Source organism: Salvelinus sp. IW2-2015, linkage group LG1, assembly GCF_002910315.2.
Source record: "Salvelinus sp. IW2-2015 linkage group LG1, ASM291031v2, whole genome shotgun sequence".
Lineage (NCBI taxonomy): Eukaryota > Metazoa > Chordata > Actinopteri > Salmoniformes > Salmonidae > Salvelinus > Salvelinus sp. IW2-2015.
The window spans coordinates 32,098,739-32,118,294 of record NC_036838.1 but is presented as its reverse complement, the minus strand read 5'-3'; the positions used below and the strand labels follow the sequence as shown (position 1 = coordinate 32,118,294).

Below are 19,556 nucleotides of genomic sequence, written 5' to 3'. Positions count from 1 at the left end.
TGTTAAACACTATTATTGCACACAGAGTCCATACAATGTATTATGTGACTCGTTAAGCACATTCTTACTCCTGAACTGATTTAGGCTCATCATAACAAAGGGGTTGAATACTTACTGACTCAAGACATATCAGATTTCATTTTTAATTCAATTGTCAAAATAAAATAAAAAAACATATTTCCACTTTGATGTTATGGGATATTGTGTGTAGGCCAGTGACACAAATCTCTATTTAATCCATTTAAAATTCATGCTGTAAGACAACAACATTTTGAAAAAGTCAAGTGGTGTGAATACTTTCTGAAGCACTGTATGAAGGCTAAAAAACCACGACCTAGTGAGATATACAGTACATGGAGGAGGCTTAATCAAGCTATCCGTCTTGACTACTTTCTTGTGTCATCCTTGCTGGCACCAAAAGTATAAAAAGTGTTGATAGGAGACAGAATGCAATCGGACCACCATGGCTGTCACTCAAAACACATACAGTGCTGTAAAGCGTAGCGCCTGAGCTCGGATGTAATTTATAGCATGTTACTGTACAGCCACTGCGTTCCAATTTAGGTGCTTATAAGTGGCCAAATCTGCCATTTTCTTTTTTTATATATTATTTTCCAATGGGAAAAAAAAGACAAAGRTACAAACATTGACATTCCTTGTAGTGTTGAATGGGATGGCAAATTTAGAGGGCAAAACAAAACTTAACTCACATATATACAAATTTAAGATACAATTCCTATTAGGTGCTACCTATTAGAAGAAGACAGCATATAGTCATTACAAGCAGTSTAGTTAAACTAAAAATAAATATTGAGTGGAGTACAGCACAGAGTAGCAGCAGATCATCAACCCAGTTATGAAGGGGGAATAGTGTGAGGACAGACGCTGGGAGACGAGAAGCAAGTACAGGKAGTGAATATTTAATAAGTAACAGACATGAAACAAAACACGGACAGTGTCTGGACAATGGAAACATAAYGACATTAATGCTGACACAGGTATCAAACTGAGGAATAGACAGATATAGAGGAGGCAATCAATAAAATGATGGAGTCCAGTTGAGTCCAATGAAGCGCTGATGCGTGTAACGATGGTGACAGGTGTGCGTAATGATGGGCAGCCTGGTGCCCTCGAGCACCAGAGAGGGGGAGCGGGAGCAAGCATGACTGTACCCCCCCTTTAGGGGCGCCACCCAGCATCCCACCTGGGCGAGCCTGACGGGCCGGCCGAGGCATGGGAGCCTGACGAGCTGGTTGAGGCGTGGGAGTCTGACTAGCCAGCTGAGGCGTGGAAGCCTGACGAGCTGGCTGAGGCGTGGGAGCCTGACGAGCCAGCTGAGGCGTGACGTGGGATGGGAGATAGCCAAGCCAACCGAGGCAAGAAAACCTCTCAAGCCAGCTAAGGCATGGAAGCCTGACGAGCCAGCTGAGGAATCCCCGGTTCCTTCGGCAGCGGCACCCGGACCCGACGTCACCAAGCAAAACAAAAAASTCCCTGATGCTTCCAATATTGGTGTCAGCATTCTGTGAGGACAGTCGCTGGGAGACGAGAAGCAAGTACAGGGAGTGAATATTTAATAAATAAATATTTAAATATAAATATTTAATAAACAGACATGAAACAAAACACGGACAGTGTCTGGACAACGGAAACATAACGACATTAATGCTGACACAGGTATCAAACTGAGGAATAGACAGATATAGAAGAGGCAATCAATAAAGTGATGGAGTCCAGGTGAGTCCAATGAAGCGCTGATGYGCGTAAGATGGTGACAGGTGTGCGTAATGATGGGCAGCCTGGCGCCCTCGAGCGCAAAAGAGGGGGAGCAGAAGCAGGCGTGACAGAATAGACCATTTATCCAGTATTGGCTGCCATATTTTGTAAAACATTGGACTTCTATAAGAGGTATTGTATTGAATATGTTCTATATGCATTRTATTCCCTAAATCCCGTAACCATATTTCAAAGGTAGGTACAGTCTCCAATTTCCAAAATTGCAAAATGAGCCTTTTGGCTAATAGAGTACAAAGAGAGACAGCCTTCCCTTCCTGGTTATTCCCATCAACTGTACCAAACAGAGCAATGAATGGGTCTGGTAAATCTGCCATATTCAACCTGTATATGGGTACAAGAGTAAAGGGCTATCTAAGACAAAAAAATGTATAACTGACTTTCTCCTGCACAACATACAGTAGGTACAGCATACCCCCTTATTGTWTAGGACACTTTCAGAGGCCATTCAATTTCAGAGGCCATTCAATTCAATACTCATCTTTAAAACAAAAGCAGTTTCAGTCAAAAGAGATTAGACTAACAAAGGAACAGTGGTGTAGTAAAAATACTTGAAAGTACTATTTAAGTMGTTTTTTGGGGGGGCATTCTGTACTTTACTTTACTATTTATATTTTTGACAACTTTTACTTTTACTTCACTACATTCCTAAAGAAAATGATGTACTTTTTACTCCATATTTTTTCTCTGATGCCCAAAAGTACTCGTTACATTTTAAATGCTTGGCAGGACAGGTAAATGGTCTAATTCACACATTTATCAAGAGAACATCCCTGGTCATCCCTACTGCCTCTGATCTGGCAGACTCACTAAACACATGCTTTGTTTGTAAATTATGTCTGAGTGTTGGAGCGTGCCTCTAGCTATGCGTAAATTTAAAAAATCAGAAAATGGTGCCATCTGTTTTTTTTATTTATTTTACCTTTATTTAACTAGGCAAGTCAGTTAAGAACAAATTCATATTTTCAATGACGGCCTAGGAACAGTGGGTTAACTGCCTTGTTCAGAGGAAGAACAACTGATTTTTACCTTGTCAGCTCAGGGATTTGATCTTGCAACCTTTTGGTTACTAGTCCAACGCTCTAACCACTAGACTACCTGCCACTACCTGCCGTTTGCTTAATATAAGGAATTTGAAATGATTTATACTTGTACGTTTACTTTTGATGCTTAAGTATATTTTAGCAATAACATTTACTTTTGATACTTAAGTATATTTTAGCAATAACATTTACTTTTGATACTTAAGTATATTTAAAACCAAATACTTTTAGWCTTTTACTCAAGTAKGATTTTACTGGGTGACTTTCACTTTTACTTGAGTCATTTTCTATTAAGGTATCTTTACTTTTACTCAAGTACGACAATTGGGTACTTTTTCCACCACTGCAAGGGAAATAGAGGAACTAACAGCACAGGTAGATAGCAATAAAACATTTACTATAATGGAACAGAATAAGTTAGAGTGAAAACAAAAACAACTGGAGGAACTTATTCAAGAACAATCARGTGTAGTTTATTACAAAAATAAAGCGAAGTGGATGATTAAAAAAAATGCAATACATTTCTCTTGAATCTTCRACATAAAAATGCTACCAAAAATAGTTTACAGAAACTCGTTAAAAATGACAGAGTCATCCATGATTCACCAAATTATATTTTAAAAGAGGAAACAAAATATTTTAAGTATGTTTTCTTTTCAGTCTCCTCCATCTCCCCTACAACGGTAAGGATTATTTTCCTAAAAATGATCAGGTTAAATTAACAAAATGTACAGAAATCTCTGTGTGAAGGCCAACTTACAGAAAAGGAAATTAAATCCTTTCAGTCTGGAAAAACCCCAGGGTTTGATGGCATACCAGTAGAGGTATATCAAATATTTTTGATGTACTCAAAGATCTATTATTTGCATGTTTTAACTACTGCTTTAAAATGGTAGACTATCAGGTACTCAGCAAGAAGGTCTGATTTCACTATTACTGAAACAGGACTCATGTGGTAAGTATAAAGATTCAGTCAATTCAAACTGGAGGCATCTTACACTTCAAATGTTGTGATGCAAAAATCCTGGCTAAATTAATAGCGCATATAATTAAAAAGGTTTTTACCAGATATTGTTCATTCTGATCACACAGGTTTTTTACCTGGAAGGAACACTGGAGATAATATATGACAATTACTTGAAACAATAGAACAATATATAACATCAAAGAAACCAGGACTGGTCTTCATAGCAGATTTTGAAAAGGCTTTTGATAAAGTATGACTACAATTTATATATAAATGTTACATTTCGGTGAATCTCTTATACAATGGGTTAAAGTTATCTATMGCAACCCCAGGTGTAAAATAGTAAATAATGGTTACTTCTCAGAAAGTATTGAAKTGTCAAGAGGAGTAAAACAAGGCTGTCCGCTATCTCCATATCTATTTGTTATGGCAATCGAAATGCTAGCTATTAAAATCTGATCCAACAAGAACATCAAGTGTTTTGAAATCCAGGGCTTAAAAACCAAAATTGTCAATGTATACCGATGACTCAAGTTTTCTATAAGTTTGCAATCTGGATCCCTGCACGGTCTCATTGAAGATCTAGATAACTTCTCTAGCCTTTCTGGACTAAAACCCAATTATGATCAGTGTACAATATTACATATTGGATCGTTAAAAGACAACTTTAACATTACTCTGTAGTTTACCAATAAAACTGGTTGATGGTGAAGTAGACATACAGTACCAGTCAAAAGTTTGGGCCACCTACTCATTCAAGGGTTTTTCTTTATTTTTACTATTTTCTACATTGTAGAATAATAGTGAAGACATCAAAACTATGAAATAACACACATGGAATCATGTAGTAACCAAAAAAGTGTTAGACAAATCAAAATATTTTTTAGATTTTAGATTCTTCAAAGTAGCCACCCTTTGCCTTGATGAGAGCTTTGCAAGCTCTTGGCATTCACTCAATCAGCTTCACCTGGAATGCTTTTCCAACAGTCTTGAAGGAGTTCCAACATATGCTGASCACTTGTGTGAATCAGGCCTTCGTGGTCGAATTGCTGCAAAGAAAACACTATTAAAGGACACCASGAAGAAGAAGAGACTTGCTTGGGCCAAGAAACACAAGCAATGGACATTAGACCGGTGGAAATTTGTCCTTTTGTCTGGAGTCCCAATTGGAGATTTTTGGTTCAAACCGCCATGTCTTTGTGAGATGCGGTGTTGGCGAACGGATGATCTCTGCATGTGTATTTCCCACTGTAAAGCATGGAGGAGGAGGTGATATGGTGTGGGGTTGCTTTGCTGGTGAAACTGTTTGTGATGTATTTAGAATTCAATGCACACTTAATCAGCATGGCTACCACAGCATTCTGTAGCAATACGCCATCCCTTCTGGTTCGGGCTTAGTGGGACTATCATTTGTTTTTCAACAGGACAATGACCCAACACACCTCCAGCCTGTGTAAGGGCTATTTTACCAAGAAGGAGAGTGATGGAGTGCTGCATCAGATGACCTGGCCTCCACAATCACCCAACGACAACCAAATTGAGATGGCTTGGGATGAGTCGGACTGCATAGTGAAGKAAAAGCAGCCAACAAGTGCTCAGCATAAGTGGGGACTCCTTCAAGAAAGTTGGAAAAGCATTCCAGGTGAGCTGGTTGAGAGAATGCCAAGAGTGTGCAAAGCTGTCATCAAGGCAAATGGTGGCTATTTGAAGAATCTCAAATATAAAATATATTTTGATTTGTTTAATTACATGATTCCATATGTGTTATTTCATAGTTTTGATGTCTTCACTATTATTCTACAATGCAGAAAAATGGTACAAATAAAGAAAAACCTTCAAATGAGTAGGTGTTCTAAAACATATGACCGGTAGTGTATTTGTAACAAAAAATCTGTAAAAGCTAAAATTTAAAACAAAGTTACTTTTGTCTTCCGAAGAGTGGGTGGATGGGCCGATTTTCTTTTCTTTTTTGCATATCTTTGATTTGATTGTTCGAGTCAAATGAGAGAACCTGTTTAAATATCAAACCGTTTGCTCTGTGGTTGTGACTTTGAACCCTGCTTTTGTAAAGACTGTGGACAAGAGCTTGGCTAGAATCGCAACTCAACCAGATGGTTGACCGCAGGTGTTGGATTTAAGTGGTCAAATTGCAATAAGAAGGGCCGATTACTGAAACAATCCAGAGACAGGGGGATGACAAATTACCAACAAACGTTTTCCAAATGTACGCAGTTGTGTGCTGGTAGASAGAGAGAGACAGAGAGAGAGAGAGCATTGATGGGAGAGGAAGGTCTCAAAGCCATGGACAGGTGACAAATGAGGGCCTATTGGGGTCAAAACCTCACCCCTCATTGGCCCAGCATCCACCAGCACACACAGACACACACATACAGCCTGTTTGTGCAGGGCTCAGCTCAAGTATAAAATCAGACAGCTTTCTGTGTAACTAGCATATACACACACAGTTTCAAATAATTTTATATGTGGTATATAATGTTGTGACACAAATGAACCACATAGGACCAGAGCAGTTCCTATGTGTGGAGCTTCACTCCATGTACATGGGTAGGGCACTGCATCCATATCCTTGCAACACACCGTATGGGGAGGGAATGCTACAGTACGTTACAGTGCCGCACTGTGATATAAATAGCTTTTCCATGAAATGTTATAGTAATTAGCGACCAGGAAGCATGGACCCTCTCAAMCCCTACTGCGGCACCCATGTACCTTGAGCGAATACTAAGAAGCAACTCTGGCATACTAAGAAGTGACGCTGGCACTGGTCCAGTTCAGCGTGTACTGTGTGAACCCGCACGGCCCATCAAAGGCAGTGCACACACCCATGAGAGGGTGATTGGGTTCGAGGTGTGCAGGGAATAGTGTTTGAAGTACTCTCTGGCTCTAACTGAGAGACAGAAAATACGTTTTTCATCTTGCGGGATTGCTGAGGTGCCACAGGCGAGAAGAGATTCAGTCCTTCTCTTCTCAACGTGAAACTGTTCCATGAACACCAGAGGAGAGTGATAACGGAGAGAGAGAGTTCAGAGGGAGAGGAGGAAAGGGGAGAACAGAGAGAGGGGTAGAGAGATGAGGAGTAAAAGAGAGAAGTGAGAAATGAGAAATGAGAAAGGATCAAACATAGAGTGGGTGGAAGAGGAGAGGAGAAAACAGAGAAGAAAAAAGAGAGAGAGGGAAAGATGCTAATGCAGCCCCATGGCATCCTGCTAACAGTGCAGAGCAGAGCAGCACAGTACATGTTTCTTGCACCAGTGTCAGTGAGTGCACTCCCATTCATTCAAAACAAAGCAGCAGCTCCCACGCCTGACATTTTAATAGAGATATCTTATGGACCTATCAATAACCAAGGCCCACAACTGYCTAATAAACAAGCCATTAAAGAAACAGAAACATGGGGTTTCCATCCCTCCCATTCAAAGCCCATTCCCCTGCAAAACAAAAGCCTCTCTTCTAAATGCAAGAGTCACTCTTCTTCCAGTTCCATCATATCATATCTGTGCTGCTGATGCAGATGCTGCTTGAGGCCAATTACTTCTCCTCTAATGGATAGGAGCAGTTGTGTCATGTCATGTCCGGCCCGAGGAAGAGTGTTGAGACAGGTTTAACACATCCATGGGGCAACAGAGTACAACACTGGACAGGGCATACTGGAATGGAGGCACCACATCCATATAACTCTCAAACACAAGATACACTGTTACGCAGGCTCTGTCATCAGAAGAGGGGCAAACACTTTTGCAGTATGTCCCACTAACAACACACAGAGGGAGAGGGCGAGAAAGAGGGGAGGAGAGGGAGAGAGATGGAGAATGCTATGTTGTCAACTGGTGGAGAAAGTTGGACATACTAAGGCYGGAGGAGAGCCTACATTGACCATTCTACGGCCACTTCGTTGACCTCAAAAACCTGGACGATGAGAATCACATCAAAGTCATATATGGTTAGATTGATAAATACTTGTATCGTACAACTTTATGATGCTCCACATGAGTCTCATTCTATGTAAACGGGTTCAAAATGTACTAAAGCTCGACAATTGCTCATGTTTTCACCACCTCTCCATTCTCTGACATAGACCATAGGCAATACTTGTTCAAAAAACGATTCATAGGAATCATTTTCCACAATGGTGAGCGAGCTGCAAGCCTGCAACAGCAGTCAAGATCTCATGCCTGGCAAGAACAATGATGCATCCCTCAGAGGACCAAAGGCTGAACTTGCTTTGAGGGTTGTCAATAGCAACTGACACTGTGATTTTCATTACCATGGGCCACAGTTGTTTTGGTAGCMGATATTCAAGAATAGGTAATTCATCACAAAGTAGGCCTATGTGCAGAACGAGGATCATTCATGAAAGTTCAGCTACAAAGAAGTTTGGTGAGTAAAATGGACGATTAATTAACGGAAGGGACAATCTATTAACCCTAATGGATATGGACAATTGAAAGTAATTTTTTGACGTTTTAACAACTCCTTATTTGAAGAAGGAACCAATAAACATCATATGAACGGCACAGACACTTATTTATCTCTGACAATAATAAGCAACTTTAAAAATCCTCTCACATGCATTTGGCGCTCACAAAATGGCAGTTAAACTGGTTAAGTTAATTATGCCACAAAAAGAGAGGGCACAATGTCGGGCTGTATGACCATTACTTTTAATTTGTATGTTGAGTCTACAAGACCAGACTGCAACCTGGTCAACCTGGGGTAGATGGAGCATAGTAAACATTAAATCCATGACACTCCAATTTTATGATATGTTACATTTCGTATGGTATGTATTCATTTGTGGATGTCCATAATCCATTTCCTATGATATGCAGGGCCGGCTGGAGTCACTAAGCGAGATTTGGTTGGGGGGGGGGGAACCATGCGGGCAATCTTGACGACATAGAGACAAATKTAAGTTTTAAAGTTAATTTGCTGCAGTTCTATACATTTTGCCATCGGACAGAGAGAACATTTAGCAATTTTATAACACATTTCATGCAATTCTACAAATTTTGCCATGGGGCTGGGAGACATTTGTGCAGTTTTAAGCAAGTTTTTTGCAGTTCTACATGTTTTGCCATGGGGCGGAGAGAGCCATAAGCGACCTCTTATGTTGCTTATGCCTGGAGATACCCTGATGATGTTACCAATTACAATTAGTATGATACAGTTCCTTAAAACTGATTTTACTGTCTTAATGGTCTACGATATACACAAAATACTCTGTAATGTCAAAGTGGAAGACAAATTCTAAAATTCTAACAAATTCTAACAAAATAAAGGAATATGTCAAATCAAACTTTATTTGACACATGCGCTGAACATGTGTAGACCTTACCGTGAAATGCTTTTTCAAGCCCTTAACCAACAGTGCAGTTCAAGAAATAGTTAAGAAAATATTTACCAAATAAACTAAAGTAAAAAATTATAAAAAGTAACACAACAAAATAACAATAACGAGGCTATATATATATATATATATATATATATATATACAGGGGGTACTGGGGTGTGTCAATGTAAATAATCCGGTGGCCATGTCTTGATTAGATAAGTATTCAACCCCCTTATTCAATATATGTTAGAATCACCTTTGGCAGCGATTACAGCTGTGAGTCTTCCTGGGTAAGTGGCTGGAACTGAATTAATGGAATCACATCAATTGATACCATTCCACTTATTCTGATCCAGCCATTACCACGATCCTTCCCAATTATGGTGCCACCAACCTCCTGTGGAGTTAATACACATTAGAATCACATTTGGCAGCGATTACAGCTGTGAATATTTCTGGGTAAGTCTCTAAGAGCTTTCCACACCTGGATTGTGCAACATTTGCCCATTATTCTTTTTTTTTTTATTCTTCAAGCTCTGCCAATTTGGTTGTTGATCATTGCTAGACAACCATTTTCAGGTCTTGCCATAAATTTTCAAGCAGATTTAAGTCAAAACTGTAACTGAGCCACTCAGGAACATTCACTGTCTTCTTGGTAAGCAACTCCAGTGTAGATTTGGCCTTGTGTTTTAGGTTATTGTCCTGTTGAAAAGTGAATTAATCTCCCAGTGTCTGGTGAAAAGCAGACTGAACCAGGTTTTCCTCTAGGATTTGCCTGTGCTTAGCTCCATTCCGTTTCTTTTTTATCCTGAAAAACTCCCCAGTCCTTAACCTTTTCACTTGCGAGTTCCAAATATCTCTAACGGTCGCCCCAGCATGAGTTGTTTTATGCACGTGATGTCAGAATGCACTCACTGTTCCAAAATGTGATTGTTATGTAACAGGACAGTTAACACGCGCTGCCTGCTAATTATCTATAGGCTGTTTCAACTTGTCAATTTCAAATTATTTTCTAACAAGTTGTATTTTCTAACAACAGTTTGAATTGAAGTGTGTTCCGCCTCCTCATTAATTCACATAGAAGTAGCCTATTTCAGTGTTGCGGACAATTATGTTTGAGGCTTTATTGAGCCGGACAAACTTCCCTCTTCGAGGAGAGCCCTTCCCCATTTTTTTCGCACATCAAGTATGCAGACATTTGCACAGTCTTGCTGGCATATTTTCCGGCTAGCGCTCTCATTGCCTCCATTGTTGTTTTCCTTATAAATAATAACTTAGGACATGTGTGCCTTCTTTTCTGTATATCATGTTGTCGTTTCTACTGTAGTATACAGTACATACTTGTTTGGTATGTATGAATGTTTGGAGCATAATGTATTTACAGTTGTATTCACGTTTTCAAGTATTGGTGACAAATAATGCATTCCGATTATTGCATAGATGTGTGTAAAATACTTCTTTGGTATTTTGTTGTACTGATTATAATGAGTTAATGCTAATCTATTTGCCAGCTATGTGTGGCACCATGTTTGTTGATATTATGCAATGTTTCGGAGGACGCATGACTCGACCTTCGCCTCTCCCGAGCCCGTTGGGGAGTTGCAGCGATGATACAAGATTGTAATTGGATCGCGATTGGATATCACAAAATTGGGGAGAAAAGGGGGGTAAAATACAAAAAAATAAAAATTATTAAAGGCTGACCCTTCTACCTCCGAAGGGAGTTTACAGCTGTTATCGTGACTGCTGTATACATTCCACCTCAGGACAAGAAAAAGAACAAGCTGGTGCTTAATGAACTAGGCTATAAAAAAGCAGGAAACYCTACACCCAGAGGCTGCCTTTCTGGTTGCCTGCAATTTTAATTTGGCTTCACTAAGACATGTGATGCCCAACTTCCATCAACACGTCTCCAACGCCACTAGGGCCAATAAAGTCCTAGACCACTGCAATTCTATCCACAAGCAAACATACAAGGCCCTCACTCGTCTGCCATTCGGCAAATCAGATGATGATTTCATACTCTTGCTTCCTGTTTACAAGCAGAAGCTGAAACAGGAAGTACCCACGATTAGTTCCGTTGAGAAATGGTCACCAGAATCAGAGGGTATGCTTCAGGACTGCTTTGCTAGCGCTGATCGGAATATGTTTTGAGACTCCGCCGATAACCACCTCCGTCACCGGCTTCGATCGAAAATGCATTGGCGACGTTGTACCCACGGTGAGGGTTCGCTGCTTCCCCAATCAAATGCCCTGGATTTACACTGAGGTTGGCGCTAAACTAAAGAGCTATCATAAACAACCCTGATGCTACGGCCGAAGACAGGAATAAGTTCAAGAAGGCCCGCTATGACCTCCCCAGAGTCATCAAACAAAGAAAAGGACAATATAGGAATAATGTGGAATCATATTACACAGGCTCTGACACCTGCCTCATGTGGCAGGGCCTACAGTCTATTACGGATTACAAAGAAAGACCCAACTGTGATCTGCTCAACGATGCCTCTCTATCTGACAAATTCAAAGCATTTTATGCACGCTTGGACAACAACAACATTGAGCCGGGTGTTAGGGCCGTCACCGACCCAGAGGACTGGGTGATCTTGCTCTCCGAGGCTGACGTGAGAAGGGTCTTTAATCAAGTCAATACCCGCAAGGCCGATATTCCAGGACGCGTTCTCAGAGCATGCGCAGAACAGCTGGCAGGCATATTCACAGTCATTTTCAACCTCTCCTTGTCCCAGTCTGTAATCCCCACATGTTTTAAGATGACCACAATCATGCCTGTTCCTAAGAAATCTAAGGATTCATGCCACAATGATTACTGCCCTGTAACACTCACTTCTGTAATCATGAAGTGCTTTGAGAGGCTGGTTATAGCACACATTAACTCCACCATCCCAGACACCCTGGACGAACTCCAATTTGCATACCGCCCCAACAGATCCATAGATGACTCAATCTCAATTGCTCTCCACACTGCCCTCACCCACCTAAATAAGAGGAATACCTATGTGAGAATGCTGTRCATTGACTACAGCTCAGCATTCAACACCATTATCGCCGCCAAGCTTGTCACCAAGCTTAGGATTCTGGGTCTGAACACCTCCCTCTGCAACTGGATCCTGGACTTGAGGGGCCGACCCCAGGTAGTGAGCGTAGGCAACATCACCTCCACCACGCTGACCCTTAACACAGGGATGTGTGCTTAGTCCCCTCTTGTACTCCCTGTTCACCCACGACACCAACACCATTATCAAGTTCACTGACGCAACAACGGTGGTAGGCCTGATTACCGGAAACGATGAGTCAGCCTACAGGGAGCAACAACCTCTCACTCAACGTCAGCAAGACCAAGGAGCTGATCGTGGACTACAGGARRKGGGGGGGGGGGGGGGGGGGTTGAGCACGCCTCCATCCCCATCGATGGGGAGGCAGTGGAGCAGGTAGACAGCTTCAAGTTCATCGATGTCCTAATCACTAAAGTCTTAAAATGGTCCAAACACACACACACAACAGTGTCTCTTCCCCCTCAGGAGGTTGAAACAGTTTGGCATGGGCCCGGAAATCCTGAAAAGGTTCTACAGCTGTACCATTGAGAGCATATTAACTAGCTGCATCACTGCTTGGTATGGCAATAGCACCACCCTCGATCGCTACAGAGAGTTGTGCGGACAGCCCAGTACACCACTGGGGCCGAGCTCCCTGCCATTCAGGACCCCTATATTTTCTCTGCTGCCGCACGGCAAAAGATACCAGTGCAAGTCTGACACCAACAGGCTCTTGAACAGCTTCTATCCCCAAGCAATACGACTGATAAATAGCAAACAAAATAGCTACATGGAGCGAGTTTCCCTTGTATCTTTATCAACCTTTTATTTCAGTATTTCAGTCTCTATGCACACTCACAGGGCCCAATACACACACACACACAAACACTCACTCACTCACATAATTTTCTCACTCACACATAATATGCACATACATTTATACTGACTCTACACACCCGCACACCCACTCACATGTAACCTGCTGCTACTTTGTTTATCTTATATCCTGTTGCCTAGTCACCTTACCCCTATACATATCTACCTCCATCACTCCAGTATCCCTGCATGTAAATATGGTATTGGAACTGACTTTTTAAATATTTTCCTGTATATAGTATGCTTACTTATTTACTTTATTGTGTATTCCATATTTCTTAAACTTATTTCTTGTGTGCTTTTTTCTAGTAATACATTGTTATTGATTATTGCATTGTTGGGTTTTGAGTGTGCAAGAAAGGCATTTCACTGTACTTTTTTGAATTTGAAACATTCTATTGCGYACAGAGTGAGTCCATGCAACTTACGCAACAAGTCACATATTCAGGCTTGCCATAACAAAGGGGTTGAATACTTATCGACTCAAGACATTTCAGCTTTACATTTTGTATTCATTTGTAAAAATCACAAAAAACATAATTACACTTTGACACTATTGGATATTGTGTGTAGGCCAGTGACAAAAAATGTCAATTTAATCAATTTTAAATTCAGGCTGTAACACAACAAAATGTGAAAGAAGTCAAGGGGTCCGAATGCTTTCTGCAGGTACTGTATGCTATGAATTGCAATTCATACAATATGTTATGAATTTGCTAAATGTATGATATGTTACAAATTCCAATTTGTTGTGGCTAACGTTAGCTAAGCTAGGGGTTAGGGTTAGGGTTAAGGTTAAGGTTAGGGTTCGCTTTTGTGCTAAGCAGTTGCAAAGTAGCTAAAAAGTAGTAAGTAGTTGCAAAGTTGCTAATAAGCTAAAGTTGTCCATGATGAGATTTGAACACATTCACATTACTGTTTTATGTAACCATACCAAATCTAACCTATCATACTAATTTGGACATCTCGGATTTACATTTACTATGTTACGTCTAGTCTATGAGACCAGGCTGGTATGACAATCGAAGGAGAAGTTAAGGGAACACAAACCTATCTTTGTTCCCTCTTGTGAAAAAAACKGATTATTTGCATGGCTTTTCGTTCCCTTGTGCGGAATACATTATGTGTGTAAATGTTGTTGAACCACGGCGATTCGCCGCGAAAAGGTCACACACTCCCCTCGACCCCAACTGTTTCTCTCGCTTTGTGTCCTCACAGGGAAAAAACGAGCTGTGCCTATAAACTTCGCATTTAAAAGACAAGTGCGGTCGAGGGGGACTGCTGCATGGGGGAAACAATAGCAGCTTTTTTGGACACACTTTTTCTCACTGCGATGAACAGCAGGGAATCCGGTAGAGCCCTCTTATAAAGAACCATAGAGCACAGCTGCTGGGCTCTATAATTTTAGGGAATGTTGGTGTTTTTTTCTCAGTAATAATACGCAAACCTTCCTGTCCACATTTGAACATGTTATTTTATACTTGTTTATAGGTCATATTAGGCCTAAACTGTCCCTCTGCTATTTAAACCATATCATATTGTAGGCTATATTTTGGCCAAGATATGCAAAATAAGGGATAATGTGCAAAGGTTCGGCGCAATACATCTGCCTGCCAAATGCTACATTATCATTACTGATTTATGCACTCCAAACAGACATTGGCATAGCATTCAAAAGTCTGTCATGCGGCTAATGAAAGTCAAATCACAAAACATGACAGAACAACCGGAAATTGCAAATGATCAGTGACCTAATTTGCAAAAAACCGAAACAACGGTTTCAAAACTGCTATGTATAGGAACATGATACAGAGTTATTTAAAAGTATGTTACATGAAGTCTGGCCCTGAAATGATTCGAAACTAAGAAAATATGCTATAAATTGGTGTAGACTATAGACTTCCGCGGGCACACCCCATAGATGACCTAGGCTAAATCCGCGCACGACCTGTCAGTACTGGCACTCTAGCATATAGCACAGCTGTAGCCTAGAAGTMCATCCTCCAAAAAAATCCCTTCTCTTCATGTAGGCCTACATAGAAAGACTGAACAAAATAGTTACATTTATGCGTCATATGAATAATAATAATATGAATAATATTAGCCTAATAATAATCATAATAATATTGGCTTGACCAACTCAAAGTTAATTACTCTGGTGACCTGTCATAGAGTGATGAGGCTCTTTATTGATTGAGTGATTTTTCAAGTTCACACTTAATCCATACAGATATTTTTGACAGCCGTAGCAAACAGCTGACCTTGCATCATTGGGGCGGCAGGTAGCCTGGTGGTTAGAGCGTTTGCCCAGTAACCGAAAGGTTGCCAGATCGAATCCCCGATCTGACAAGGTAAAAATCTGTCGTTATGCCCCTAAGGCGTCATTGTAAATAAGATTTTGCTCTTAACTGACTTGCCTAGTTAAATGAAATAATTTGTCCTATTTAAACGGTTATGTATTTTACTTGATTAAAAAGATGGTCACAAAATCATTCGAAGTAGGCCTATTGATGTTCAAATGTCCAGGATATCCTCTGTCCAAGCATGCCAATAATAATCACAATCGCCACATATTTGACAACGACTTGCTGTTCACTCCTAGCATTGGTTTACAAAGTAATTACTCACGCTCGGAGGCCATAGTGATGACGGACTCCGTAGTGGCGTGATATTCGTCCTCCTCCATAAACTCATCCTGAAAGGACGCGTCTCCCTGGAAATCGTGATGGTCCAGAAGCTGCTGGAGCGGGGGTGCCTTGGGGAGCAGCTGGTTCACTACCTCCCTACTAATGTTAGGAGCCTGCTTGAGCCGCAGCTTGCTCAGGATCTGAGACTTGATGGTCTCCAGCCTCAGGACTTTACTTTGCTCTCGCCAAACGCATGCGGAACATCCATGAGCGCCCGCTTCTTCATCGAGGAGCGAAAGCCCGTCGTCCGTGGGAGTCTCGCTCGTTGGTGGCAAAAAAATATTAGGCTCGTCACTCCCGGACAGTCCCAGACAAATATAAACCATCAAACACAGCAAAAAGTTATACCTCGGCATGATGATGACTTGTCAGGCTATATAACTTTCTGCTCGCGTTATCCCTTCCTCTACCCTCTCTGAAATGTTGCTTGTCACAACCTGTTTCCTTACCTTGCAAAGGTACCAATGATATGCAACTACTCCAATAGAGTCGCCTCTTAAAATATTTTATTGTAGGACAGCAATAAACCTAGGTAGGTGCGTCCTAGTGGGTTTTCTCTGTACTTTAGCCTATCTACCGATTTGACGCATAACCCGTTTTCATGCTATAGTTGTTTTGGTTGCCTTATCTGATAATAATTAAGTCCATAGGTGCGAATGTTAAGATGTGTCATTGAAAAGTGTGCAAGTACCTCCTAAAAGGGCTCGTTATATATCTCCGCTCCTCTGTGTCGTAATCCGTCTCCATTGGCTAAGATTCCAACAAAAGGCTTTTAGGTCTGTCACCAAGTCAAGAAAAAGAGGGAGCTGGAGGGAGGGAGCAAGGGAGAATGGATTGGAGAGTAGTTTGTCCAGTTTGCATTTTATTACTGTATTGAGATAAGGTTTCAAGTCATTACATGTCATTAGTGGTATGATTTATTTTCTTTATGTTAAGAAACTAGTGTTGGTAAGCAGTGAATATAAATTTCAACCACGACTTATCCTCCCCCTTCTCTTCTCTCACGTTTATTAATATGTCCCTGTTATATATATTGAACAAAAATATAAACAACATGTTTCATGAGCTGAAATAAAAGATTCCAGAAATGTTTCATATGCACAAAATTCTTATTTCTCAGAAATGTTGTGCCGATTATTTTTTACATACCTGTTAGTGAGCATTTCTCCTTTGCCAAGATAATCCATCCACCTGACAGGTGTGGCATATCAACATGCCGATTAAACTGCATGATTATTGCACAAGTGCACCTTGTGTTGGGGACAATAAAAGGCCACTCTAAAATGTGCAGTTTTGTCACACAACACAATGACACATATGTCTCAAGTTTTGAGGGAGCGTGCAATTGGCATGCTGACTGCAGGAATGTCCACCAGAGCTGTTGCAAGAGAATTTAATGTTCATTTCTCTACATAAGCCACCTCCAACATTGTTTTAGAAAATTTGGCAGTATGTCCAACCGGCCTCACAACCGCAGACCATGTGTAACCACGCCAGCCCAGGACCTCCACATGCGGCTTCTTCACCTGCCCAATCTCCTGAGACCAGCCATCCGGTAAGCTGATGAAACTGAGGAGTATTTCTGTCTGTAATAAAGCCCTTTTGTGGGGAAAAAGTTATTCTGATTGGCTGGGCCTGGCTCCCCAATGGGTGGGCCTGGCTCCCAAGTGGGTGGGCCTATGCCCTCCCAGGCCCACACATGGCTGCGCCCCTACCCAGTCATGTGAAATCCATAGATTAGGGCCTAATGAATTTATTTCAATTGACTGATTTCCTTGTATGAACTGTAACTCAGTAAAATTGTTGAAATTGTTGCATGTTGCATTTATATTTTTGTTCAGTAATATTATTTGTAAAATGAGTCAAATGTATGCATAAAAYGATACGTTGAACCTGGCCTGCCCCCATAGAATTGTGAAACTTTCAAACTTGACTCATGAGTGACAGGTTGTCCTAAATGGCAGTGGGATAGCATCTTTGTAATTGAAGAAGTATTATGTTGACAATAGTGACACTCATTTTGTGTTAGACTACCTCAAGACTTTTAATGCAATGATTTTACATCAAGATGTGCAAATGCAGCATAAATTCTAATATAGACTGTCAAACATCTAGGCCCTGATGATAAAACCATGCATTCCATAAAAGAGTGGGATATGCCAACAAAAGAAAACAATGGAGCAAATGCGTCCCATGACATTTTCAATTGCACCTAACACTTGATTGAAATATATCTATATATCCATAGCGCTCAAGGATTTACATTCCATGAGGGCAACACAACTTTTTCTAAACATGATTTGAAGCTTTAAATAATCTGTTAACAAAGTATTCTATTACATAAAGGCATAAGGGAGTAATATGCTCTTAGTTTTTTTTTAATAGCCTGGGTAAAATCTCTTGTGAAATTATCAATGTTGGTCARACAATTTGTGATCTATCACTGACTTAAAAAAAAAWRWTTATAAAGATTTGCTCTCATACCTTACCATATTTGTTCAATATGACAATCTATGATTGTTTCAACCATTATATGCATGGTCAGTGCATTAGTAACAACTGTTARATTTCAATACAGTAGCTCAATTTGAGTGACAAATGCCTGTTGGTAATGTTTTGTCTTTCTAAACACTATTCCAAACTAGCAATGAAGCAATTAACCAATAAACTAACCACATCGATCAATTAGTCAACCAATCAACCAATCAATCCATATACTCTATCCATCATTATTTTAAATTAATCCCTTTTATTATTTCTAAAATCCTCATCTCCTCAATGAACATTAAAGTTATATTGTTACTCAATCCTGGAATACACWATTGATTATTAATACTTTATTGAGGCCTCTACGTATGTAAAGCCAACTACAATGCACTTGTAAATTAAGTTCATTACCTCTGCCTGCCATAAATACTTCCAGCTATTACATGCTAAATATTCTGAATCAATGTAATTACTTATTTTGAGATTATCTCTGGCTAATTCCTAATGGTAAATATTGTTCCAATTATGGTATTGACTGTCCATCAGTTGAGTAGCCTACCATGTAGTGTACTGCAGAACTAGCTTACTACTGTCACCTACTGGCTGAATATACAGTTGCAGTTTCAGTTAAACAAGTTAGATTCAGAAGTTAGTAATATTCCATATGCAAACTTGTCCTTGGTAGAGCACATCTACCAGTAGTCTCCATTAGAATTTAGGATTTCTGACACTTTAAAGAATTCTACGCAATAGCTACTTGGTATGTAATGGTGCCTAGTGGAGCTTGCTTTAATGAATCCTAAAGATTTCAACAAGTAATTGATAGGTTAATACTGTGTAATTACCATTTAACCATGTACCTTCTTAGTAAATACATGGTAATTTCTGTATCTTGCGGCCCATTTTTTTCCTCAAAATGGTATTTGGTCATGTCAAAATGTGTTTATTGGTTTGCATGTGAAAGTAGTAAAGGAGTCAACGGGCCACTGTAGTATGTACATTATGTCACACTTTGAAACCACAGACCCTTTCCTTGTTTCTAGATGCCAACTCAGCACGAATGTGCATGTTGAATCTAGGGTAATCCTATTTTAGAGCAACTGAAATGAGGAAACGGTCGATGGCTGTATTTGATGAAAGTTTTATTATAAAGTATGGATTTCAGTAAACAAAGACAGGCCCGACTTTACACAGGACAAACATTGGTACACGGTAAGGGTTTAAGATTTTACAATTTGACAAGTATCGAATGACAGCGAATCGGAGCTCCAGTCCGCCCATACTTTTCGCCGCACAATT

General features: G+C 40.3%; 1 protein-coding gene across 2 annotated transcripts in view; it reads right to left on the bottom strand.

The window, feature by feature from the left end:
- Positions 1-16,427, bottom strand: part of LOC111965467 (growth/differentiation factor 11) — a 53,759-nt gene extending 37,332 nt beyond the window's left edge. For both annotated transcript variants that reach the window (XM_023989650.2, XM_023989655.2), the window contains exon 1: positions 15,712-16,427. In XM_023989650.2, the coding sequence (XP_023845418.1) occupies positions 15,712-16,126 (415 nt within the window). In that variant the 5' untranslated portion in view covers positions 16,127-16,427. The remainder of the gene's footprint in view (positions 1-15,711) is intronic.
- Between the last annotated feature and the right edge of the window lie 3,129 nt (positions 16,428-19,556).